We start from the raw sequence: 27,056 nt of genomic DNA on the forward strand, positions 1-27,056 counted from the left end.
CAGTTTATTTTTCCTTTTTTTAAAACCAGAAATCAACCTGAATTTTAAAAGCTGGATTAAAAAAATTTAAAATTAAAACAACGATAACAACAAACACAGAACACACAAGTGTAAAATTTACATAACAATTTTAAGAACACAGAAATGGAAGCAAAAACACTGGAGTGTTATTTTCACATACTCTAACAGTCAAGTTTGTTTTATGTTTGAGCTGCGTTAACGCTACCACTATATTCAGTGTGAATTCAAACTACACTGACAAGATCGGAGGTGACAGCATAAGTACTTCTCTGTAATGCCTCATAAAAGTGACTTTGAATAGGTTAACCAAAGTGTTTGCTTGCCTTTTGTCCAGATTGACAAAAATAGTATTTTTCTGATCGATGTCGATGTTTTAGCTGGCTCGTCACCAAAAGAACTTACATGACACACTGTAGTTTTTCTTGTTGCAATTATAATACGCGGGCCACTTCATAATCCTACTCAAAATCTAGCGAGAGTAAAAATTCACATTTACTGATGTACAATGATTAAACTAATTTAGGCAGTTTTAAATGAATTAGTTTTCTTTGGGAGATTTGTGTTAGCAATGCAGACAAGTTATAATCAGTACTGCAGTTAACCCCGACAAAAACAGTTGGTGTCATGACCAAATCAAACTATTAAACATTGTAAAAGGGCTAAAGAGATTTTATTTAACAAAATAAACAAAGGCAAATGATTTTTACTCCAGCCTAACTTTGGAATGCTAACTGAACACAGAACCAGTAACTTTGCAAGCTCCTTAAAAAGTCAGTCTGCTACGGCTTCACTTCACAACAAGATTCTTACACCAAGTAATTCAATTAAGAGCTATTTCCTCAGTCTATTTTTACACAGACTGGATCGATTTAAGTTCATTAGTGGTGACTCCCTCCAGCTCGATGTGCTCCCAAAGGTCACATGATGTCAGCCACATCTTCCTCACTTAAATTCCTAGAAAAAGGAACACAGACAGCCTGTTTCAAATATGGAAAGAATGTAAGAATATTTTTGTCACCTGATGTAGTACACCAGTCATTTGGTGTTGCTGTTTGAAATCTTAAATGTAAACTTCATCCACTGCACAGCATACTACACAAATGTCACATGATACACCAGGAAGTGGTGTACAGAAGCTGTACATACTTTTTTTTGCATATTTGCCACAGTTACACGTTTCAGATCGTCAACCAAATTTTAATATTATTATTGCATTTATTGAGGGAATGTGTCCTCATAAACGGAGAATGAATCCATTAAAAATATACAGTATAGGGCTGGGACAGAGCATAGGATAGATCACAACTAGCTCAAGCTATAATGTTAACATTTGTACATATGCTAAATGATCATACGGTCATGTATAATATATATGTATGTGTAATGGTGATGTATTTTCATTATCATTTTATAATCATTTCTTTCTCCTCAAACACCACTGCTCTTGCTCCTCGCTCATCCTCTTCCTCCTCACCTCAAGCCTCTTCTCCTGAACTGCAGTCAGGGCTCTAATGCACAAAAATGTGCATAAATATGTTTATTCATTCCTGAAATTCCTGAAACCTGAACATCTCCAGACAGCTGAGCCAGCTAAACAACAACAGCTGGTTATGCCAGCTAATGTTAGGCTCAAGTGGTTTAAAAAAAAAAAAAGTGTTAGATATACTTCAAACGCTGGCTAACAGTGGCAAAAACAGCAATGCTCACTGAGAGAAAAGTTCATGATATCCTCAGCAACAACTGTCAGTGGACAGAAGCAAGTTTTCACTCATCAACTCATACCACACTCCTTTTGGAAAATTTACAGACTCCTCCAAGATAAACAGAAATGGACACATGTTGACATCTGAGATAAACAGTAGGCTGACAGCCTGCACTCACCGAAGATGAACGGTGGCCAGTTTTTATATTTGATCCAGGGTAAAAATTTAAAATCTGAAGTACATAAAGTGTTGATATTATTTAAATATTTCATATTATACTTCATATTATTCAAATATGTTCAAATTGAGTGTGTGCAAAAAAGTTTTTATACAGAAATAGTAGTAGAAACATGCTGGTGGTCTGGGGCAGTTACAGAGTACAGTCTTAAATTCTGATAAAGGTGTTTGTCCTACAGCAGCCTCCGTAGCTAAGGTTATGTGCTTGTACTGGGAGACTTAAGATGCAAATACTTTTTCACAGCACTGTACATCCATCATCTGAGGGCATCATGATTTGCTGCCCATCTGTAATGGGTGAGAGTGTAAGTGAGCATGTGGGCAATCACAACTAACACACTATAAATTCAAATTCAAAATACACATTATAATACTCCTAGCTTTAACATACTAACGCTTGGTCAGGAACTGTTTCTAGTTATATTTTAACACAAGGAGTTAAAAAAAAAACTGGGAAAAAGCGGGGGGAAAGTAATAATATTTCGTTTCATTACATGTTTCAATGTACCTTAAATGACACTGAACACACATTACAACGTATTCAATATGAAAGCTTCTCTTCTTCAGCATGTCTGGAGCTGACAGACTCCACCTTACCACATAGAAACTTAAAATGTTAACATAGCATTAAAGTGGTACCCAGTGTGTTACAATGTGAAGGCAGGTGTATCCCCCACAAGCATCAGTATGCCAGTTTACTACTTTGGGAAAGACTGAAGAGCATTACAAATACTGAATACATCTATTTAATGTTACCTCTTTTTTTACCGTCGTTACTGCCGATGTTGATGATGAACCCGCTGGACTAAGATAGAAGAGAAAAAAAGCAACAAAAACAAAAACATTACAAACACATAGATGGTTTAAAACACTATTTCACCAGCTTTTCACAACTTGTTGCAAATGTAATTCTATTAAACAATAATCTGTAACAGAATGTTTACTGTTTTTACAAAACATTTCTTACACTAGGTGCTAAGGCATTAGTAGCACATATCCAAGTTCTGCAAGTTGTGTGCTTTTTTCTTTCCCCAGCACATTCCACAGATATTAGATCCGACTGAAATCTGGGTAGTTCAGAAGCCAAATAACAACTTGAGCTCTTGACATGTTTTTCAAACCATTCTCGCTTCATCATGCTCATAGAGATGGCTGCAATCAGGGAATACTTCTGCCATGAACGGGAATATGCTGTCCCCAACAATTTTAGGAAGGTGTGAAAAAGTGAAGTGTTAAATTTAACTTCAGCATACATGTCAGGATCCAAGCCTTCCTGACACGAGAAAAAAAAAAACACAGTTTCTCCTCTGGTTTGAATTCTTCCTATAGTGCCTCCCACTGACACCTGCTAATCGGGTAAATGACCGAGAACAGTCATCCATGTCATATGGTAAACATTATCCACCTCCTCCATTATCCACCTTATCCTCCATTGCACCACAGTCTAGCTCAGTTGATCAGGTCCTTTCATTATTTCAAAATTGCTCTAATTACTCTACACAGCCACATATACAGGAAACGCTATGTTTATGCTCCAGTACTTTCTGTGGGATCAGACAGCCAGCACCAACTGGGTACTAGCCACTGCATAGCTGGAACACCCCAAAAGATGTCCTGACAAAGCCAAGAAATCATCTTCAAAAACTGAATGTTTATGAGCTGCTTAGCCTTCCTTTTTGGCGTGTTTATATAAACTGGACATCAATTTCAAACAGAACACAGTAAAGAACAATGAGGAGATAATCTCTCTTTGATAACACTCCCACAAGTTCTTCCCATTTGGACACTGTTTATTTATAGCAGCTACAGGGTGAACGGCAAGGACCTTAACTTGCAAATCAAAGCGCATGTGTGTCTTTTTCCACCTCACAAAAGGGACTGTGAATGGGGGCAGCCCATAGGAACAGGTTTTCCATCTATCCACGAGTGTGTGTGAGGCTGTTTTATTTCTCACACACTCTCTCTCACACACACTCGTAACACACAGGAGTCTGCAAGCTCCAAATGACCAATGAGCAAACCAAGTAAACTTAAATTTATAAATAATTATCCAAAAAGTAGAACACCTGACACACAAAGTGACAGATTTACCAAGTTGGAAAAATCTGAGTTATACCGCAACAGGGAACAAAAGTAGGAGTGGAAAGTTTTTTGGGTAACCGACTAACAATGCAGCCACTTATGAACACACACGCATAAATTTGACATATTCAAAGTGTCTGCATTAACAGTGTGTTATTTCAGCACGATCTAAAGAAAGCAACTACGACAGAGCAAACTAGTAAGACTGCAAGATACAGACGAGGGTGTGAGTAATCACCTGACAATGCAGCTTTTAAATAATATTCAGACAAAAAGCTTTGAAACGTGTTTCTCTCGGCAAACAACACGGCAATTCAGAGCAGGAGAAGGAGGACTGTGTGAATTGATATTTTCTGATACAGGAAACACTGGGCGTCAGGACAGCTCCCACAGCTTTGATCGAGTCATCCACAGAAGGACTCCTTTATTAAAAAAATAATAACTGTGTTTAACAGCTGATGTTGCGGATGTTTAGAAGTACACAAAACATAGTCAAGCATCAGATCCCAACTGATCCACATAGTAATGCTTCACAAAATTACTTTTCATCTCAATGTTGCATGATGCTTTAGGTATTTATAAAAGTCAAAGGAAAGACTCTCACACAGAGCCAGCTTTGGGCAACAGTAATCCCAAATTACATTCAGTGACACCTGAATAGGATCACTGTGCAACACAAACACTATTCTAGCACATTTTTAATGTCAACTTTTTAATACATTATTCAATTACATTTTATTTATATAGCGCCAAAGTGCAACAACTGTCGCCTCAAGGTTCTTTATACTGTAAGGTAAAGACCCTACAATAGTAGAGAGAAAGCCCCAACAATCAGCACTATAAAGCAAGCCCTTGGTGACAGCAGGAATGAAAAACTCCCTTTTAACAGGAAGGAACCTCTAGGAGAACCAGGCTCAGGAAGTGGCAGCCATTGTCTGTGGGTCAGGGGAAAGAGATGAGAGCAAGGACACAGAACAGATGCTGGATGCCCTTCCTGATTTGTGTTTCCAGCTGAAATTGAAGCCAGTGACCTTTCGCTTACCAAGCCAACGTGTTAACCACTACGCTACCAACATATCTGTTTGTATCAAAACAAAAGATCTTCAAGTTAAGGATTCACAGAAAAAAAAGAATAATGAAACTGTGTTTTGCACATTAATGTAAAAAATTAAAACTTTGTACCTTCGGCTGCTTTTCAAGTGTTACCTTGCCTATTGCAAACAACAGTAAATCATGTTGTGTTTCTTTTGTATACTAATAGGGAAACCATTACAGACACATATGCAATTACGTAGATCAGCCCTCAAAATAACTTTGTCCAAACCTTTCCAACTCAAAACTTATCAATATCAATATCATGATTTTGTAACTGCCAAATCAAGGTTTTACTATATGCAAGCTATTCATATTTTTAACCCCTAACTCTTCTTCTGCATTTGCAAACAACACCTAAAAGCACATTTATTTATTTTTTAATAAAGGGCAATCCATATTAATTAACATTGCTTAAATGTGTCACATTTAACAATACAGGGTACTATTCTTCTACAGCTTACAGTACAAAATTTAATCTCATTTCAGAGTTTAGGAAATAGTATTTCATATTCATTCAAAAATGTAATTAAAATTTTGCAATGCTGAGTGGGTTTTTGCGAGCCTTCTAGAGTATTGATTGCAATTAGCTGTAAGCTGTCTGTGTCCAGCTGTCCAACAGTAGTTCAGAAAATCATGGCATTGTCTTGGGAGTAAAATTGCTATTTATGATCTGACTGACTGTCTTTAATTTTACTGGGAAAAAAAAACACATGTACACAGTTTTACTGACAATGAGTTGTACGCATGAATTTGTTAATCAGTCTCACCTTCTGCTAAGCTTTTTTAAATGAACGTCAGCTGTCATGTAAAAAAAATGCATGCATACCTGATAAGAAAGCATTTACATACCTGCCAACTTGCCTGGAGGCGTTTTCAAAAAACTTTGTTTTAGATGCAACGCTGGGGAAAAGAATAGTAGAGATCTTGACACTGTACACAGACAATATGATGCATTTAAGATTTAAAACTGCCATTAGTCATTGCTGTTGCAGCTGTGGTCATTTTATTTTAAGCAGAGCCAACATGCTCTGTATTATTATACTCTAACAAGAAAAACAACTTAAATCTGACAAATCTTATTTTGGAGGCAGCAACAGATACTTCGAAACTATCTTTATTTAGTAATGTGGCAATTTTTTGAAGCAAACAGTTGCTTATTTAGAAACATTACTGAGCTGCAGTCACGTTCCTTTCACCTGATGAATGGAGCCTAGTTAATAACTATCCTTTTAATTCTGTCTGTGTTCTCTTCCATCTCCAGAGGGTAAAAAATAAAAAATAAATAATCACAATACGCTTCATTACAGTTCCTAAAGTTAATCCAATCAGCTGTATAGCTCTATGGCATTAACTAAAGACTTATGTGCTGTGTAATGTGTCTTAAAAAGACATCACGATGACATCACTATCAGTAGTCTGCAGCGATGACAGAGTAGATTTGTGGTTTCATTGTTTTCATTCTAACTTGTGGCCTGTCTCGCAGCGTTAGTGTCAAAAGAACTATTATTTTGTGGTTTAATTAACGTAGCATTGTGCACTGCTGAGTTACTGGAATTTGCATGCCAACCACAATTTAAGCTCAATAATTTTGCACACATTGCAGTTAAATATATAAGCACGTGGTAAGACTTTTGTATGTATGAAGAGTACTTACTAGGATGTGGTTGTGCCCTCACTGCTGGCTGCAGTTGGAGGCTTTTGTGGAGCAGGGAACCTGGACGGTGGCTCAGGAGGCCTAACTGGCGGTCTACAAATCTGCTGTTTCTCCGTGGACCTTGTTCTGGTCAGACCATCAGAATCTCCTGAAAAAAAATAACCCTTTTTTCAGGAGATTTCAGGAGATAATGGGTTGGACTAGTTCACATAAAGTGCATTTGTACAGTTATTTATCTGAGATAAACTCCTGATATATTCAGTAAAGACGATACACTTGACATTACAAATGAAAGCACAAAATGATGTCATGTAATACTGATATTTTAAACACCACAAGCTGTAGAAAAATAGTGTAATCAACATTTGCTTAAATAGATGTTGTTTTCATCAAATAATGCTTTTATGAGTGCATAAATACTATAAATGGGCCATCTTAGGCCACTGGTAACTAAAATCAACACTTCTTCAATTCATATGATGGGCAGTTAACACATGAGGAAAGGCTTAAAATCTGCAACCAAGTCCATCATAGCGACTGCCATGCTTCATTGTCAGCTCTAAATGCTTGCGTAACACTCTGCTTCATAAATTAACTCTGGAGATCTTCTACTATGATTGCTTCTTGCCATCGAGTTCTTTTTAAACAAATAAAAAGCTCAGTTTAAACTTGTTTACTTCCAAAGGTTATAGCAGTGTATAATTAAATAATAAATTAACAGACGCAGCGGCATCAAAGTTACAGCCGTTGTACATGCTGAAACACACAAAGTCGTAAACCAACACAATAGGCATGATTGTTACTATTAGTATAAAAGTAAAAGAAACGTGTTAATGATAAAAGAGCAAGTCAGTGGAAAAGATTAATGATTTGTAAATGCTACATGTAGCCACATGCTTTGCCTGAGAATGTTGAACATTTTCTTCCAGACTCGACTACCCAGATCTTGGCCATAATAAACTACAACTTTGCTTTTCATACTCGGTGTATCCCTCTGTCCTCTAAGAGGCCTTTTTTCATTGCTGATGAGCACGTATGAGAATTTTCCATTAAATCACCTTCTTTGGTGGTTGCCCCTTTTGCAGGTGTTTTTTTGCCCTGAAAGGATGGCACCCTGCTCACGTAGATCCCAGGCTCCCCATTCCCTGCTGAAGAAGCATCAGATTCTGGTTGCCTGTCCTGACGGATAGCTGCTCTGGGTACTAATGCTTGTCTCCTTGGACGCTGTATGGGAGTGGGGCTCACTGGGTTTTCACCATCCACGTTGGAATTGTCACTCTGACCATCTGTTACAAAGAAGCAACATTAACAGTTTGGTTGCTGTAAATTAAAAACATTAAGTTATATGGAAATATTTTAATCTATGACGTTAATCTGGTAAACTTGTATTATTATTAGAATAACTACAATGAACAGAAACTGATCATTCGAGCTCTGGATTAACCATAAAAAGCGTGTTATTTGGCCACATAATGCACACAATGCAGGCATAGCAAGCTGCATGCACCCAAACTTTCTCTCGCACTGTCTATGAGAAGACAAGGGTCACAGCCACTTAGCAAGAGATTCAATAAAGCAGTAAATTGAATGATTTAGCCTGAGGCATTGACAAAAAAAAGATTAACATGAGATCAAATTGTAGATACATTTATTTCTGCTCGAAATTAATTTTTTTTTAAAAAGGAAGCACCAAATTATTTCTAACAACATTTGAAGATGATACAGATAGAGAATTATAATAGAAGAGAAACAGAATAGAATTTAATTTAACAAACAAATTCCAAGTTTTGAAGTATGTAATAACTGCTTTGCCTGACACACACACACACACACACACACACACACACACACACACACACACACACACTACAATAAATCCTATTTCGAAAATGTCAAGAAATGACCCTGCAGGTACGCTGTGGTACGAGTCTTTTTAAAGAATAAAATGAATTAATTAATATATTTAAAAACAACATTTTAAAAAAATTCTACTGTATGCTCAGCAAAGACAGCATGGGATAATGATGAGGGTGATGGTGACAATCAGGCCAAGAGAGGCTGATAATTACTCTCAGTGTGCTGGTAAAGCTCGTGACTAAGAGCTTGATAAACACGAGCCGGTCGCTTGGAGATTGTGATGGGTTGCCGTTTTCTCGGGTTGATCCGCGGGGGAGGGACAGGTGGGGCAGTGCTGTCCTCTGGCATATGACTGAAGATCTGCAACCATATTGAAAAAAGAAAAAGAAAAAAGTCACAGTAACACTTTAGTTCACTGGCTACTTTTTCAGCTCCACAGAGTCTCAGCTGAAAGAAGTAAAAAATCTTTACATGATAAAGAAAAAAAGAAACTAGAAAAGTATTTTTTTTCTTAAGAATGACATTAACATAGAACAAAGAGAGAAAAAAAAAAGCACAAATACCAAAGTAGAAACTTAATGACTAGACCGGTGACAAACACAAAGCTGCTTGTGCTGCGCAAAGTCGCTTTAAAAGCATAGATGTAGAGCAACCAGCAGGACAGTCAGATAGCCTGGCTCAGTCCTAAGGACTTTTTTAGTTAACTCATATAAAACCCAAACCATAAAAACAGCAATTTGCTGTTTTACTGGCAGTTATGTACAGGAAACTCCACAGCCTTCAGCAGCCTTGCCAAGAAAAAAAAAAAGAAGAGCTTGGAAAGAAATCCTCAGCTGTGTTTTGTACTCCAAAACAAAGGAGGCAACATGTTGATTAGTCGGCTTTAAAGGTGCTGGTAGGTGGATTTTATTACCTTTGGACTGAGCCACGTTTTCCGTTTTCCCCTTTTTTCTTACTTTACGTTAAGCAAAGCACCAACAGTAATAGCTTAACATACCTAAGAATTTTAATGGTCTCACAACTCTCTGGGTGAACTACATTACTTCAGCCGTACCTTTTTGCAGTGCTCTATCAGAATCTCAACCACGATATTTTGGAACTTGATATCCAGCATGGCCGCCACAGTTTCCTCCTTTGCTCTCATTAGTGTGGGCCCAAAGATAACCGCCATATTTGAAGGAGTCATCAGATTTTCGTCGCTGTGGCTGCACACGCTGTCAACAAATGGAAGGCTGGGTTGAATAAAACACTAACTCAAAACAGCCAGTGGCACACGAACAGAGCTCCTTCTAGAACGACAGGAAGAGCTGCTCTGCAAGTCGCATCCGAGTAAGCTCGCACTTACTTCACCAAGTGCTTTATAAGCATCTCCAGCATTTCCCGATTCTTCTCTGGCAGCTTGTAGGTAAGTGAATGGATTTCACTCAGTCGAATGTCCAGATTATCTGACTCTGTCACACAGACAAGAAGTTATAGAAATCATGATCATTTCATTTTCCTTTTATGTCATCTCAATAAAATCAATCATTCTGTGTTAATCACAACCAAAAACAGCATCACTTTCTGAGAGAGCATGGACTGGGCGACAGCCTTTCTGCACCGTCGTGAAACTAATAAAAGAGTGTCTCCAGAATGTCAGGCCATATAACGAGAAGCCCCCCATTTCCTATAATGAATGGCATTTCCAGGAACCTGAGGCCACCAGCTGCCTTAATGCAACATCCTGACAGAATGAGGCTGATGCTATTAAAGTCATCGTCTTCTTGGTTTTTACAGTATTGCTGTGTGACAGATAAAAACAAATAGGAGTCTCAGATTTCCTTTAGTGTCCAGAGTGATATAGTGTTGCCTGACATGGCAGTGAACCTCCAGCATGCACAGTATTGATGCCTTCTTTTATCCTTTACTGCCATTTTTCTTGCCTTATATAAAATCTCTGTGTACTATTTTGGGGGCGTTTTGCAGATACTAAATTATCCGTCACACACAAACATTCATGTGAAGATCATAATTGCAACTCAAAACTATATGTTAAAGAAGTACAAGTGCAAAAAGCACATGTCACTCTTTAACCTTCCATTTGCCTGGCATAGCTAAACAGAAAACCAATTGGATTGTACCATGTTAATATACATAACACAAGCCTTTGATAAGTCTAGATTCAAGGAAAGATTTTAGAGAGGAGGCACACATTAGAACATAACCTCCCCGGTCTTAGCAATGGATCACTTCCAAAACACGTCTTACTTGCAGCACACATGAGGTCTCTGTGCAGACTGTAGGTCATTAAAGGTTCAGACAAACTCCTGCGGATAAATAAGGACACACAAGTAAACACAAGCGCAATATAACTCACCACATTAAAAACACGACAAAGCCAAAAAGCAGCATTCACTCAATATAGAGTTACACTAGAAAGTAATGAGACAGAGAGCGAGAGAAAGAGAGTGCATCTTCTGTCAAGCCCACATTTGTTACTGTGGTAATAAAAATGTGTTTCAGATGTGCAGATCCACATTTGTACATATTATACAATCAATGCTGGAAAAATACTTTGGGGATTTTACAACCCTGCGATTATATATTTTGCAAAAGTGCATGTAAGAATATAAAAAAATCTGACCCTGGACCAATTAAAAGGCATTTAATAATAATAATAATAATAATAATAATAATAATAATAATAATAATAATAATAATGATAAGGAAATAATATAATATAATGTCATACGTAAACACACACACATACCTGAGATAAAACTTCAAAGCACTTGTGACTGTTTTAACATCCCAGTCGCTGCTGTGGAGATCCACATCTCCTGGGTTTGCAGGGTCTATGAAAGAGCAGGAAAAAAGGCTCATGCTACCTTAATTACTTGAAGACACTAACTAGCTGTGACATGTGTGGGCTATATTGTATAACAGATAAGCATCATGAGGACATCCGACAAAAAAGAGCAACACCAGCAATCCTTCACAGTTATGTTTACACACATCTCCCCACACAGCTGGGGGAGAACGCCAGCTCTACAGCAAGCCCAAAGGACCCACTGTCTTCAGGAGCAGAGGGGTTTACTACAAGCAACATTAATGTGTTAGTGAGGTCTGGTGAGCTCAAAGTCAGAGTTTTAAGCATCACGAAGGTAGCTCTCTTTTTACCTGGTTAGTTACTATAGCAACTTGTCCTGACCTGATCCAGGGCAGGTTATGGTTTCAAACTGGCTGGAAGTGCCGCTTTTTTTTTCTCCTTTTTTTTTCCACCAAATTGTCAACTACAGTTACGGCAGTGCAACATGTGCCGACTTTGTTAAGCATTCGGCTACTAATGCAGAAAATATATAAATGTTTTCATGCGTGATCCTAATCTGCTGCCAAGTCTATTCTGCACTGCTCGAATTGCTCGAACTAAAAGAACAGAGATTTGAAAATTATTCAGTGGCAGCAGATGGCCACCCCTCCCTGAGCTCGGTTCTGCCGGCAGTTTCTTCCTGTTAAAAAGGGAGTTCTTCCTTCTTCCCACCGTTGCCAAGCACTTGCTTACAGGGGATTGTCACATTACTGGAGTCTTGTAAGGTTTTTACCTTAAAATATAAAGCACCTGTATTTATAATAATTCAATTCAATTTTTTTTATTTGAATTATTTGTAGGTTGTTTATCACCAAGAATATTAAATCCCTAAAGTTAATTTCACTTTAATCTGACCAAAAAATCTAAAGTAATTTCCACATCTCTGTCATTAGGCTGCGGGAATGCATCAAATGTGAATGCACTGATGTTTAAATGAATGAAGTTTGGTTTGATCTATTTTCTGTTTGAGCGCACACACAGAGCCTGAAGCAGAAAGCCTAGAGTAAACAGAGAAAGTTCACACCACTACTGTGAAACACATTATTGGTGTTGAACCTGAATTGTTCTACCCTAATGAAGGCATAGTTTCTGAGTCTGAAAAGAAAGCCCTGGCCAAGGTGCCTTAAACTAGCGTGGTTGCCCCCAGCTTGAAGTGTCATAACTGATGGACGTAGCCACTGTGATTTCACCAACTGGTTTGTGGCATCCTGTAGTGAAGCCTGGAGCTGACCATTTTCATTGTCACCATCTTGCTGAAAGAGAGACAGCCCGCGACTTGTGATTGACAAGTCGTTACTCATTGAGCACATCCTGTTTTATCTTTCTGTCTGACTTTAAAAGGCATCATAATTTACAAAATGAACTTTACGTTCTATCTGAAATCTCCTGAGAACCAACTTATTCTTTATGTCCTCTGTAATTGCCTTTTTTTTTTTTTTTGCTTATTTGAGCTACGTTACCACTTAAGTCCAGGTGTACTAAACAGAGGACATCCTTGGCTTTCCATTGATATCTCATGTGTTTTTTGGGTGGCCTCTTTTAGCTCCAGAGAGGCAGGAAATCACAAAAAAGATTCTTTTTTCCTCGGTTGTCAGGAGGATATGGCCTAGACCAGGGGTCCCCAATCCCAGTCCACGAGGGCCGTGTCCCTGCAGGTTTTAGATGTGTCCTTAATCCATCACAGCTGATTTAAATGGATAAATTACCTTCTCAACATGTCTTGAAGTTCTCCAGAGGCCTGGTAATGAACTAATCATGTGATTCAGGTGTGTTGACCCAGGGTGAGATCTAAAACCTGCAGGGACACCAGCCCTCGTGGACTGGGATTGGGGACCCCTGGCCTAGACCAATAGATATGGTCTACTGCACTTTAGCAACCATATTGGTCGCCCCCTGCTGGACATTGTTTTAAAAAGGAAACAAATCCATCTTTTATGTACAGCCTGTGGCTGAAAAAACATATCCCAGTGGCAGACATATTAGAAAATGACCCATTAAGATCCCTTGCTCTCTCACTTCAAAACACATTTATGAGTTTATGGCTTCAGTGGCTAGTTTGAAGTCTTAAGTTAATTCTGTAAATTATGGTCCATTTAAGTGATGCTAAGTGTCACAGTCAGCATTACAAATATGGAAAGGATCTGTTTTAAATAAAACTAACATGGCTAAAATGCTCAGCTACTGGCTACCATGGATATAGCTTATAGCAATTTTAAGGTTGAGCCTTCCAGAAGCGGGACAGTGAGTCAGCAGATGTTTCCCTGTCATGCCTGATCTAAACTTGCAAAACCTGTTGTGCTGTGTTAATGAGTCTAACAGAGTGAAACATTGTAAAAGGACAGATGTAGCAAATTTTCACAAGCTTACCGAAGAAGCCGTTTAAAAGCTTCTGCACTTGGATGTTGCTGCCAACCGTCCTGTACACTCCTTCCTGTGTGGCTCCTAGGAAGAAGACATGGGGAAGGTTAAAAAAAAGTGTGTGGACAAATAGAGAGCTGTGGAAATGCCCACATGATTCCCTTGAATGTTCCTGATGTTCCCTGATGTTGATTACAGATACAAAAAAAAAAAAAATCTTTCTTTCACTAGTGTATTTGGTTTAAAACATAGACACGCTAATGTTTTTGGAGCTCAGCTTCATTCCAGTAAGATGAATCATGACACTGGAGAAAAATACTGTGACTGTAGGTTTTAATCATTAGGGTGTGAGTTTTAGCAACAATGAGCATGAAGGGAAGATGTGAAGAAGAGGTAAAAACCTCTGAATTTAATAGACCCTCACATAACAAGCAAGAGAGAGAGAGAGCAACGTGATGATTAAAATCCTTTATAATTTGAAAAATACTACATTTCAGACAACTCTTATTATAAAGAAGGACATTTCTCACAGAGAGCAGCCCGCAGAGTAGTGTCAATGTATCACACGTGACTCAACTACGCCCCCTTAAGGGAAATAAGAAAAATTAAAAAGGCAAAAAAAGCAAGAACGATCCTTTAACAGAACCGTTTACCTTTTGTTTCAATGTAATTGATGCACTTTCGCACAAACTTGAATCCAGTTTCATTCAGTTCCACTGTGGAAACAAAAAAATAAATTTACATTTACGAAAAAGCTACAATTATCAAGCACATACTTGTCACCGCTAAATGGATGCATTCAATGGCATGAGATGGAAAGCAGGACAGTATAACATCTGTCCACATGAAATAATATTACAGCTATACACATTGAAGAATCTGATGAGTGACTTACTTTCAGCTTGCTTGTGAATTGGTGAATGATAAATCTGAAATTAAAAAAAAGATGCAGTAAAAAAAGTGAGGATTGTGCAGGAAAAAAATCGAACACGCAGTGGAACTAATGAAAAAAATTCCTTTAAAATGAGAGGAAACAAACACTTGGAAGGCACAGTGAAGGATTTCAGAGGAGTTGATTTTTGAGTTCTGGTTTGAGTTTACCTCATGAGGATATTCAAAGTGCATGATAACAACAGTAACGACGAAAAAAAAAAAAAAAAGACGCACTTCTACTTTGAGCACTTTTGTGTGATCCTCGCCCTGAAATAGCTCACTGCCCTCCCCTTTAATGAACATCAGAGGTCAGGGCCAGCTCCAAACCAGCAGAGACACAGTAGAGCTTTGTTCAGAGACACTTATGCAGGGCGAGCGTTTGTAGCCACAGACAGCTGAAGTGTGAAATATAACAGTCACACCTAGAGTTCATCTATGACTGTTTATCCATACTAGTGTGTGCAAGGCTTTTTCTTTGTTCATTACTTACAAATTCTAGATGTGATAGAAAACCTAATGCTAGAGAAGAACATTAGCCAACAATTAAAATGGACTTTTTCCTCCAACGTTTAGATTCTTGCTTTAATTTCAGTGGCTAGCATGAAAGTTGCCAACATTTCTAGTTGCTTAGGAAACTTTGGAGACGTGCACGCAGACATTTTTCTCCTATTCCTCTGCCAAAGTGAGAGCTGGGTCAGAGGTAGGTTTGCAGTGCTGTTTGTCTAACTGTCAGAAAGATGGCAAAAGCTACCAAGCCAAATTTCAGGAATCTTAGTGGAGAGATGGTGTGGACAAAAAAACCCAAAACAACAAAACTCTATCGCTTTCTTTAAAAATTTGAAGCCTCATGAATGATGGCATCTTAGAGCTCTTTTGTTTGATTTCATGGAAATCAAACAAAACAAGGGCTTCAAGGGATCTAAGTGTCATATTATATTGTGATATATGGGCTCAATCATGTCAACTTCTTCTGCAACTCCAACTTCCACCTGTGGAAGTTAATCAAAGTAAAGAAGTGCACTAAGACAGAAGAGTAGAGAAAGTACAGAAAGATCTACACTCACTGGCCACTTTATTAGGTACATATTGCTAGTACCAGGATAAACCGTTTTTTGCCATCAGAGCTGCCTTAATTCTTCGTAGCAAAGATTCAACACAATGCTGGAAGCTGGAATGCTTCCTCAGAAGTTTTGGTCCATATTACCATTACAGCATCAACCCAACCACAACACACCATGACAGTGTATTCCTAGTGCCTGTCCCAAGCCCGGTCAGGTGGGGAGGTTGGTGTCAGTGAGGGCATTCGGCATAAAATCTTGGATGCAGATGATCAAACCCCTAAAGGGAGCAGCTGAAAAAGGAAAATTGCATGGTAGCAGTCATATCCATGATGGAAAACTCCACCCCAACTCATCTGTTGCATTGAGATCTGGTGACTGGGGAGGACATTTGAATACAGTGAACTCACTGTCGCGGTGAAGAAACCAGTGCGAGATAATCTGAGCTGTGTCACATGGATTGTTATCCTGCTGGAAGCAGTATTCAGAAGATGGGTACAATGTGGTCATAGATGACTGGACACGATAAGCAATGCTCAGCTGGTAATACAGGGCTCAAAGTATCCCAAGAAAATATCCTTCGTATCATTACACTACCAGCAGCCTAAACTGTTGATACAAGGAAGGACAGATACATGCTTACATGTCATTTACACTAGACACTTATACTGTCCATTTGTATTGTAGCCTCAGTATCCTGTTCTTAACTGACAGAGGTCACACCTGGTGTGGTCTTCAGCTGCTGTACCCCAGATGCTTCAAAGTTTGACTTCAGAGATGTTCTTCTGTGTAACTTGATATAATGATTGCCTTCTATGGCACCAACAATCAGCAATATTTAGTCACTCAAATCACTGATTCTTCCTCATTCTGATGCTAGGTTTGAACATTAGCAGACTGACTATGTCTTCACAGTCCTAAAGAGATATTTGCAATAGTAAGAGTTGAACAGGCGTACCCAAAAAGTGGCCAGTGAGTGCACATGTGAAAACAAAGCAAATGCATTCTGCACTGTGTGGATTGCATAAAGTGAAAGAAAAAAATAATGGAAAAAAGCAGTGCTACAACTCGGACAATTTCATCTATTCAGAAGTCTAAAGGCCAGATAGTCTGCAGTCCACTGGAAGTTCACAGTTCCAGCTTATTTTGGGCAGAAAAGCTCTTGTGCAACTTTCATAATATATAAAGAAGAAAAGGGGGAACTCTGCAGAAAAAAAGGGTACTAAAAAGCGTGTTCTGTTATTTTCATATCCCCTGGCAATGACTGTTGCGTTGTGTCTCACACAACACCAATGCATTAAAACATGCGGGCAAGAGATGTGATGTGAGAACTGCAGAGAGCGGGCAATACTGAAAGCAAAAAATGATAACATCTACAAACATAAAGAGGAATTAACACTGGAATTTTGCTAGTAAAGGCACTTTTGTTACTTTGAACAAAAGAGTGAAGAGAGATGGTGGAGCAACAAGTTGGCAAGTTTTTTGGGGTTGTTTTGTTTTGTTTTGTGTTGTTTTAGAGGCGGAGTTTCATTAACACCCGAATGTGATTTTAAGAATCAGAAAGCAAGAAAAACAATTCCGCACAAATTCAGCAAAAGGCTCTTAACTAACCAGGTGCCATCATTTAGCTGTACGTAGATGTGTGTGTTCATGTGAAAGTCAAGCTTCACACCATAGCTCTCACATATGTAATAAGTTATAATGAGCTACCCGCTGCCATTTTTTCCTGCACTGCTTAACAAATGTCAAATCTGAGCAGCCATGCAAGTTAAATTGGAAAAAAAACACACAAAAAACAACGACAATTATGAAAGGGCAGCTTTTTGTTTTTCACATAAAGCATTTAAAATAACACACAGTTCCAGATTGTTTTCTCTGTTTGATGTTGCAAAGATAAAACTTTTTTTTTTGTTTTGCGTGCAATCCATATCCAAACATGCAGTTAACATCAAGCAATGCGTGTTTAGCAACCATCCAAGAAGATTAATTTAACACAAAAAAACAAGCCCCGTGTTAGACTGCACATGGAGGGAAACGGCTCCAGCGCAGTAGCCTCGCTGAAGGGACAAAATTGCTCTGCTAATCTTTTTGGCCGTTAAGCTGTTTTCACAGAATAATCCCAAATGAAATGAGAAACAAACTCACAGGCTCTTTTCCATCCATGGCCTCCATCCACAACTTCCTGTCTCCCTCCGAAAGAGCTTGGAAAGTGACTGGCGTGTTTCTATGGAAACAGAAACAAATGACATTAAAAAGGCAAAGGTTGCAATTTAATCCTTCAGTTAAAAGGGTGTACTGTTTCAATATCCAGCTCTTGTTTTGGGGGGTTTTTTAAACACTCTTACACATCATACACATTCTCTTAGCAATTGAGGAGAGACAAAGTGTCTTTAAAGTAGCTGATTAAATCGCATGTGGCAGCGATGGGAACAAATTGAGATAAATAAGACCAGCATAAAGAGATGATGAAAACCCACTGCTGCAATCTGTCCTCTGCAGAAGTAACAAAATCCACTGCCAGAATTTACAGCTTGTAGGCTACTGAATCAATTGTTAACCAAAACAACTGTGCAATGAGTTTAAAAGCTTGTTCTGCCAATTATGCTAATCAAGAAAACCCAAAAAACTCTTCCAAAATTCAAAATCCATTTTAATGATCATTATTCAACACGAGGCTGTGCAAGGCAGTTCTGAAATAATCCCTTTATTACCTACTACTTAGAATTTAAAATTTAAAATGAATGCATCAATACATTAACAATAATAATAATAATAATGATAATAATAATAATAATAATAATGATCGTTAGCATGTAAAAATGACAGTATAACTTCTTATATATTTTCACAGCTGAGTGGATAAAAGGGAAATTGAACTTTTAGAAGCAAAGACTCATTGTTGATTTTGACCAGTTTTCCGATTTTTTTAAAGCTCTCGTAGGTCAGTAATCTGTATTCAGGTTAGCATTAATAAGGTACTTTTTAGTCTTATTGACCACTCAAAGCACTTTTAAACTACAAGCCACATTCACCCATTGACATTGCAGTTTATTCCACTGCTGGAATTTATAATGGACCATAATTTCATGCAAAATGTGAATTTTTAAACAGTGGTAACCCGGGTGCACAGGCAGTGCACTCACTCTGTTACTGAGTGCTATTACTTGAGGCTAGGAGCACTGTGGAGAGTTACTCCTGGGTCTAATTATATGATGCAAAGATTAATATAAGACAGCAATTAATAACCTACAACCAACTCTCCTGAGTAGGTTAAACATCACGGCACACAATATTTTGTGTGCTCCTGTGCTGGACTTTTGAGTGCAGGTGGGGGGCTCTGGCGGCTCCTCTGACAGGAACCGATTGAGCCAAAGGTGAGGCGTTAGATGAGGCTTGCAGGTGTTTTCCTGATGACAGAATAATTTGTGCTAGAAAGTTTGGAAGAATACGTCTAAACTGAGATCAAAGCTCTGCTCTTCCGTAGAAACATCAACACGAGTGAGCCAAATGCTGACTTTTCTAAAAAACAGATGTAACAGAAATCAGAAGTGCATGAAACCAAAAGCATAACAGGCACACGGTTGTGCCAAATATTTGATTTTTTTCTCACCAGTGCCTAAGGGGAGATGATTTATTGCCTTGGTATTGTGGTTTTACTTTACTGTGACTCCAGAATGTTAACAAAATGCTATGATTTAAATAAGGCTGCAGAGAACTAGTTTAGTCTACGCATAAAATTTTAACTCTCTCTCTCTCTCTCTCTCTCTCTCTCTCTCTCTCTCTCTCACACACACGCACACGCACACGCACACGCACACACACACACACACAGTTTGGATGCATCAGGGCCCATTTCGGATTCAGTATCTTGCCCATGTATACTTTGTAATGCACCTCATAGGACCGGGATCAAACCAGGAATCTTGTGGATAACCTCTAATACCTGAAACAGAGCCGTCCCTAAATCTAGACCAGCTAATCAAACGGCAATTTGTAATATTAACAAACAAACAAGCAGGTACAAAATTGTCAGAGAATATGAGAGACCTGTAACAGTCTTCACTTTTAATTCACTTCCACTAAGGTCAAAGGTTAGAGCCGGTTGCCTTTCAGGTCCATTTGTGCAGGCTTTTCTTTGCCTGAACTCACAGCATTAGCTCCTACATTAGACAGCACTGCCACCTTGAGTTGCTCAAACAGCCGACTCCTGGTTATATTCAGTTAACAAATTGATTCAGCATTCAGAGCGATGTATAATTCAAGCTGCTTTTAAACCTTTTTTTAAAAAAAGAAAACCCAAATATTTTTACCGATTTCACGACACAAACCTGTTGTGTGACAGAAATCCCTGTGGCTTATGAGGCTATTAAAATGCATGTTGTCCTGACTGGCCTGCTTATATAAATATGAGCCTGTTGTGTTCTGTCCTCAGAAAGTTTGCCATCTGTTTCCAGCGCCAGCTCTTTGCTTAGGGATTGTTTGGGCTACACTCCATTAAGCCTTCACACCATGTCCTTGTAAACCACCTGTTCACCTCGCTGCCTGAATCTGTTTATCCCATAAGGCTTTTGTCTCACAGTTTCTCAGCTTGTTTGCACTAACCTCTCGATGGTTTCCACGTCAAAGCAAAAGCGCTTATCTATGGATTCTGTCTTCCGGCGGATGCAGGATTTCAGTGTGAGCTGTGTGGGGCCCTTCAGGTGAGGACAGAGAGTTGGAAAGTAATCAGTAAACATGATGGAGACAACAATATAAGAGAAAGTCTTCTGAGGAAATTTGGTGTTTGCTGAAGGTGGGTCACCTGTTTAGTCGTAGTCTTCTGTTCACAAGGTACCATGACTAGCACTCTCCCCTCTTTCTGATACTTACAATAATATTTGACCCATGTCATACCCAGAGCCCCTGGAGGAATAGAAAGTGGGTTTTTTTTTTAAAAGAGCCTACAGAAACAACTAGATTCCACATAAACATATAGCAACCCACTTACGCTTCTCCTGACAGTACAAATAACCCTCCATTGGAAAATTGTGCATTTTATAGATCTGGGAAGGCCGTTTCATCCTTTTCATTAGCTCCTCCAACTCCTCACAAGTGCTTTCATAGTGGTTTCTTGTCTGCAGGCAAAACCGGAAAGTACTTAAAACAATGTATATGATTTAAGGAAAGTGAATTTTGCTAATGGCATTGTCGGTAACAGTGCTTACGTTCTGCAAGCTTAGCTGCAGTTCTTGCTTGTAAGGCATGAAGTCCTGAGTCATCTCCACTGTCAGGTTGTTAAGTGTTAAAATGCTGTGAAGAAACGCCAGCACCTGTCCAACCAGTGTGTGCATGACATACAACAAGAGTCAAAGCAAACGATGCATGAATGACACCAGGAATATTTCCTCAATGTTTTGTTATTTGCGTGGAAGCACAAAAACAGCACTCACCGGCTCCACCACGTCAAACTTCTTCCTGTCCTGAACCTGGTGTATCTGGTATACGTACTCGACTGAAGATTCATAGAAGTTTGCGCGCTCTTTATCTAGGAGTTCATCAGCCTATTGGAAATTCAACAAAAATATCATCTTTTTTTAAAAATGGTTCTCACCTCTATATTTCCCTACCCAAGTGATGCAAAGTATTTGTTGTACTTCAACTAACCTCTTGAAGCTGAGTCTCTCTCTTCTTGGCAGAGAGATTCAAGTGTTTGTCTAATTGGGAGTAATATTTTTCACTCTCTTTATCAAACTTCTTTTTCTTTTCCTGCAAAACAGATTGTAGGAAAAGATTATTTATTATTAGAGACCACCAAACGCTCCAGTGTGCAGGTCAGTACTACCTTTTGCATTGCATTCACAGTTCCAAAGTCACCTCTGCAAGTCACATTATGTAACAGAGAACTTTTACAAATCACCTGTTTGCATGTTTCTTTCTTTTTGTTGTAGAATTGTAGCTTATAAATTTGAAAATGCATAGAGCTGATAACACACTATCTTGAATCTGCTGCTAATAGCTATCTGCTATCAGTCAGGCTCAGGCTAATGCTATTACCTATAGATTATATCTCAATATTAAAATGCCAGTACTTGTCAACTGTCAGCTGTAACATCTAAAAATAAATGTGTTTTGACTGTATTTACATGAAAAGTTAGCAAGCAAGCTGAGAATATTAAAAAGATAGCTAAAAGTAGCAAAATACAAAAAACATTAGCTAAACTGATAATATACAAATAATAAAATAAACATTATGCAACGGTTTAGGTACAGTAGTAGGAATAAATCCTTAAAAGTTCAAAATCAGGAAGCTCAAAAAATATAACTTAACCAACATCTGCTAAAGTAGCGAGCTAAAAGTAATCAAAAATGGTAAAGCTTACAGTTTTCTTGTAAGTGCTCACTAAATGATAAATGACCAGACAACAAAAAAGTACAATGAGTAAAAATACAGACAGAAACGTGAAAACTTGAAAATGTAAACACTGTAAAATATCAAAGACCAGATTCAATAGCTAAACTGTAACGTTAGTGGATGCAAATTTGTATGACATACCCTGTGATAGAGTCGCTTTAACATTAATAGCTACAACTAATTGTTCCCTGTATTGCTTTATCAGTCTCTCATGTCATAGTGGAGGAATTTTGGCCCACCCTTTTTTACAACATTGCTTCGGTTCACTGAGGCGTGTAGGCATTTATTTACGTACAGCTCTCAGCCGCTGCTACACCTCGATTCTTTTTTTTTGTGGATTTGCTGCTGTGCTCTAGCCCTTTCTCTTGTTGTATGTTACAATTTGGCCTAGGTTTTAGCTACTGGATTGACGGCTGACCATTTGACTCTAGAATACTTTGATATATAGAGAAGTTCATAGTTGAGTCAATAAGTGAAAACTGCCCAGGTCCAGTGGCTACACAACAAGCTCAAATCTCCACCCTTACAAAGTGAAGATACACCCCTTTGGTCTTGTCTGTCCAAAGGACATTGCTATGGAAGTCTTTTGGTTTCTCCAGATGCAACTTTGCAAACCTACGCTGTGCTACCATGTTCTTTTTAGAAAGAAGAGACTTTCTCCTGACAAGCCTTCCAAACAAGAAATACTTATTCAGTATTTTTGTAATTGTGCTGCCAAGAACCTTAACATTTAACATGCTAACTGAGACATGTAGAGACTAACATGTAGCTCCTAATTTATTTATTTTTTTGAGTTTTTCAAGTTTTCTCTAGACCAGCAAAGTGCCAAACCGATGCTCAGTTTGATTAGCAGCTCCTGGATGTTACTCATTCATAATTCTTATGGAAACGGTAAAGGTGGGCTTAGTTTTTCTCAGTACTGACTGTAGATAAATTAATATAATTTTTGACCATTTTGTCTGTTTGTATACCTTAAGAATATGTACCCTGATTTTATTAAGCGGTACATCAATTAGGGCAGGGCTTTGCTACATTTAATAATCAGAATCATTAAAGAATCGTAAACAAGAGTTATGCAATACAACAACTCTGAAGGTGTTTTTAATAAAAATGTATTTTCAGAGTTATCTCATAAATACATATTTAACTAAATCTAAATACAGAAGCAAGATTTCCATGAAACAGATGCTTGATGAGAATATTTTAAATATGATCTCCCAAACGTCATTTTGAATAATCACAATATAAAATCCTAACTTTAATGATATCACCTTAGAACGAAATAAAGAAATTTGTTGAGCTGCTCTCAACTACAGAGTGTACGCACTAAAAACACCTGCAATATCCTGTTTTTAAGAAAGAAGAGAGGTTATTGTGCTTCAAAAATAGTTTATACACAAATACGGGGAAGTACCTTATAACATCCTGTCTGGTCTTTGTGGGAAGCAGAGGGAGGTTATATATACTTTAATGACCTGACTGTCCATGCAGAGACGCACATTTTGAAGCTACTGAAGTAGATCGAGTGCTTCCAGTGCCATTTACAGGAATGAGCCGTGATGTCACTTACAGGGCAGGGTAAACAAACAACTTACTTTTGTTACTCCTATTTGCTCCTTTCTGAACTTCTCCAAGGGCTTGATGAGTAGATCTGATGCATTCTGAACCTGGACAGGAAAAAAACAAACCGTTACTGGACGCTCCTAAACATACCGTGTTTGTAGATTCACTTTCTAACATAATGTAAAGAGTTTTGAAATTTTTTAAAAATCTATGCACTTTTCAAAACAAAAAACAAACATCACAGTTCTGAGCACCTGCTGCAAGTTCAATTAGCAAGATGACCTCCGGTTTTAGATTTACATCTCTATCTGGAGAATCCAGTCGAACAGGAACTGCTTCTCCCATTGTAATAACCTGCCTGGCATGATTACTTGGAGAATAATAAAGTGTGTGAATCAGCAAAAACTGAAGTGACAAAACTTGCATCAAAATTTCTACCAACAGCAGGCTAATACGGAACCATTAACCAAACGAGAAGAAGAAACCCAAGAGGGGAACTGATACCAAAATGATTACCAGCATTACACTTCATAGTGCTTGCATGCAGCCACACCTTTACACAACTGACATGTCTTGTGTGACAAAATGAACACATTAAAGATGGCATCACAGCAAAAAAAGAAACAGAATGCATTAGTGGTTTCCTTTAAAGCAGTATCACTTTTAGCGCAGGATAAATTAATGCGGTGTCCGATATCCAGCGAGAGTTAAAGCAGCATGCACAGTCAGCATGGAGGAAGTTGATAACCCACCAGCATCATCCTGTCGTGCTCCACTTCCTGCAGAAGTCCGGCAAACTCCTGGAATGACTGCGCTGGGGAGGAAAGCACCAAAAGAGGATAACTTTGCATGGTGTTATCAAAACTGGCTGAGTCAGAGGACATATTAGGAAAGCAGCAGATGACACTTGCTCAGAACTCACTTTTTGATTTATGCTCATAGAATTTCCAGCTATCTTTATGCACGTTTTCCATCGAGCTCCGAGGCAGGATATAGTGGAGCACACAAAGCCTTATGTTTCCTCATATCTAAATTCTGAGGCATTATCAGCCGACAGCCAAAAGTGCTGTGCTTTCCACCGAGTTCAAGCGGAGAAACTCAAACGTAGAAAAACTACAATAAATTGGAATATTTCTGGCCACGTATTTACTCTGACTGCTTAAAACCTCAAGCACAATCCAAGGCAGTGCGCCTTTATCACTCTTACCAATGTTAATCTCATCATCCGTCAGTGAGTCGCCGATGAAGTCGAACTGGAACACACTGAGAGTCTGGGAAAACTTCTGCACTGCCAAAGAGTATCCTGAAAAAGAGAGAAAATAAAAACACGAAGCGTGATCTGTAATTAATGACAAGTTACATTCACTGCTTTTAAATTCAGTCCAGTTCTCATGAATCTAAGCACAGGCCGAGATTATTAGAAGTTGGCGTTTCATTTTTCCCCTGGTAGGAAACCGTAAAGTATGAAAGACATCCTTGGCAGGATTCAGCAGCGGCGTAGCAGCCAGTATGTGGTTGATAATGCAATACATTATCCCTGTCATGCCTGGCTTTTACTATCAAAACAAAACAGAGCCCTTCACATCACTGCTGTAGAGTATTTAGTCCAGGGAACTTGGCTAGCTGTATCTACCCTCATACTTTTTTCAGTGGAACAATTGTTTAATGTTCTTTCCATCAGCCAGTTGTGCCCCCCCTTTCTTCTTGTGCTTTAGCTCTAAAGAAATCATATTTGATGACAATCAGTGCTGAGGCTGAAAAAGCATTAAAAGGACATGAGCATTCTGATGAGCAGGATGACATGAACATTGAAAAATGTTTGGGGGGGTGTTGCTTTCCATGGACTTTGTCCCAGCAACTCGTGACCTCTGACTATTATCTGGATTTACTACTGGACCCTCACCGCCCCCCAGCACCACTACAGTACCTACAATGACAGTTTCTGTTTTCGAGGTGAACAGCTTTACCATTCAGGATTTCCACAGCAGTATCTTGGTGAGTCAAACAAAACAAACAATGTCCCCCCCAGTGGGTGCCACGCTGACCCAAATATACGCATGTACAGTTCTGCGTCTGCGTGGCGTCCCTGGCTCTGACCCATACTATCAGTGGAAATGGTCCCACCTAAACATGAGCGCACAGAGAAGTGGGGAGGCGACGCACGGACTGATGCAAGCCCTCCAAAAAGGAGACAGCTGTTCGGGAACAATAGTGCTGGTCATCCTGCACATCTGCAGCTCTGTGGCCTCTCAGTTCAAAGCTCTTTCTCCTTTTTGTGGCTTTTCCCTGGAGAGCAATAACAACTCCCTGAATGCTCCTCTCCCACATAAATACACACTTTATCCTGCAGGCCTTCGTAAAATAACGGGGGGGGGGGGCACTGATGCTGATCCTTTGGCATCAGAGCCCTAGATCTACATGCAAAGCGCAAAAAAGAGCAATCTAACTAAGCATGCTCACCCTTGATTGCAGTGATCACACTATTCCCGTCTTTGATCACTTCTTTGAGGAATTTGTTTGTCCTCTCCAGCTCCAGCTCGTAGCACTTGAGAGTCTCTCTGAAATCCGGACTGTCCAGATAGCAGTCGCTGAACTCCAGCGGAGGATGAACCATCTTGTTCACCGCTCGACTTTATAACACAATAGAAACACTGAGTACGCTTTCCACAGAGGCGCTGCCTACGCTCGTCCGTGGCACACACCGCTCATTTCTGTTCATTTGAGGCTACTCCACACATTCCGCTCCGAGGTTCGCAAACCATCGTGTCCGTGGGAGCCTGCGGCAACGGATGGTTACAAATAAACTGATCGAAACAGTGAATTCCCGCAGCCTAGGCTCACTTCCCTCTTTTACTCGTCCGCGCTGATAATGCTTCGGTTTAATTGTATCCTGGTGCCCTGACCACTTTTTTGCTCCTTACCGTGTCGTAATTAAAAGCGCGGCTACGATCCCTCTGACCGCGTCCCATTCCAAAATTCCCACTTAAATGACGCCTCACTGTTCTTTCTTAAATAAGCTTTCCATCGCTAAAATTAAAACCCGCTCTTACCAACCCCTCAATGTAGTGAGTATATGTTCTTAGTGAGTATATTTTCTACTTCAAGCGATATTATAAACATATCTGAGTCCAATATCCTTACTAAAAGTCAATGACAAAGCGCAATGGAGCGTACCCAGCTGGCAACAGAAACACAAAAAACTCCCCTTTTCCACACCCAGGAGGTTCTTAAAGGGCTCGCCGGACACTTTGAGTAA

At 39.0% G+C, this 27,056-nt stretch overlaps 1 protein-coding gene across 1 annotated transcript; it reads right to left on the minus strand.

The window, feature by feature from the left end:
• LOC134636772 (oligophrenin-1-like) lies at positions 1 to 26,993 on the minus strand. The gene is made up of 24 exons (XM_063486938.2): positions 26,261 to 26,993; positions 25,008 to 25,103; positions 24,553 to 24,614; positions 23,833 to 23,904; positions 21,490 to 21,591; positions 21,276 to 21,386; positions 21,051 to 21,155; positions 20,834 to 20,960; positions 20,648 to 20,748; positions 20,449 to 20,540; positions 17,992 to 18,070; positions 14,751 to 14,784; positions 14,509 to 14,571; positions 13,865 to 13,939; positions 11,399 to 11,483; positions 10,897 to 10,955; positions 9,995 to 10,100; positions 9,704 to 9,863; positions 8,862 to 9,009; positions 7,851 to 8,078; positions 6,793 to 6,940; positions 5,988 to 6,038; positions 2,718 to 2,766; positions 1 to 975 (listed from the first exon to the last, which is right to left on the minus strand). Exons 1-24 carry the CDS (start codon positions 26,412 to 26,414, stop codon positions 964 to 966), a joined length of 2,319 nt encoding a protein of 772 aa, XP_063343008.1. The 5' UTR covers positions 26,415 to 26,993; the 3' UTR covers positions 1 to 963.
• Between the last annotated feature and the right edge of the window lie 63 nt (positions 26,994 to 27,056).

Source organism: Pelmatolapia mariae, linkage group LG10_11, assembly GCF_036321145.2.
Source record: "Pelmatolapia mariae isolate MD_Pm_ZW linkage group LG10_11, Pm_UMD_F_2, whole genome shotgun sequence".
Taxonomy (NCBI): Eukaryota; Metazoa; Chordata; class Actinopteri; order Cichliformes; family Cichlidae; genus Pelmatolapia; species Pelmatolapia mariae.

What these genes read in the sequence shown, in the direction of transcription:
- LOC134636772 (XM_063486938.2), bottom strand. Translation starts at nt 26,414, where the DNA reads ATGGTTCATCCTCCGCTGGAGTTCAGCGACTGCTATCTGGACAGTCCG. An exon ending in TGTGATCACTGCAATCAAGG is followed by an intron (nt 25,104 to 26,260) that starts GTGAGCATGCTT and finishes TCTCTTTTTCAG; the next exon opens with GATACTCTTTGGCAGTGCAG. An exon ending in GCTTTACCAGCACACTGAGA is followed by an intron (nt 8,079 to 8,861) that starts GTAATTATCAGC and finishes TCTTTGTAACAG; the next exon opens with ATGGTCAGAGTGACAATTCC.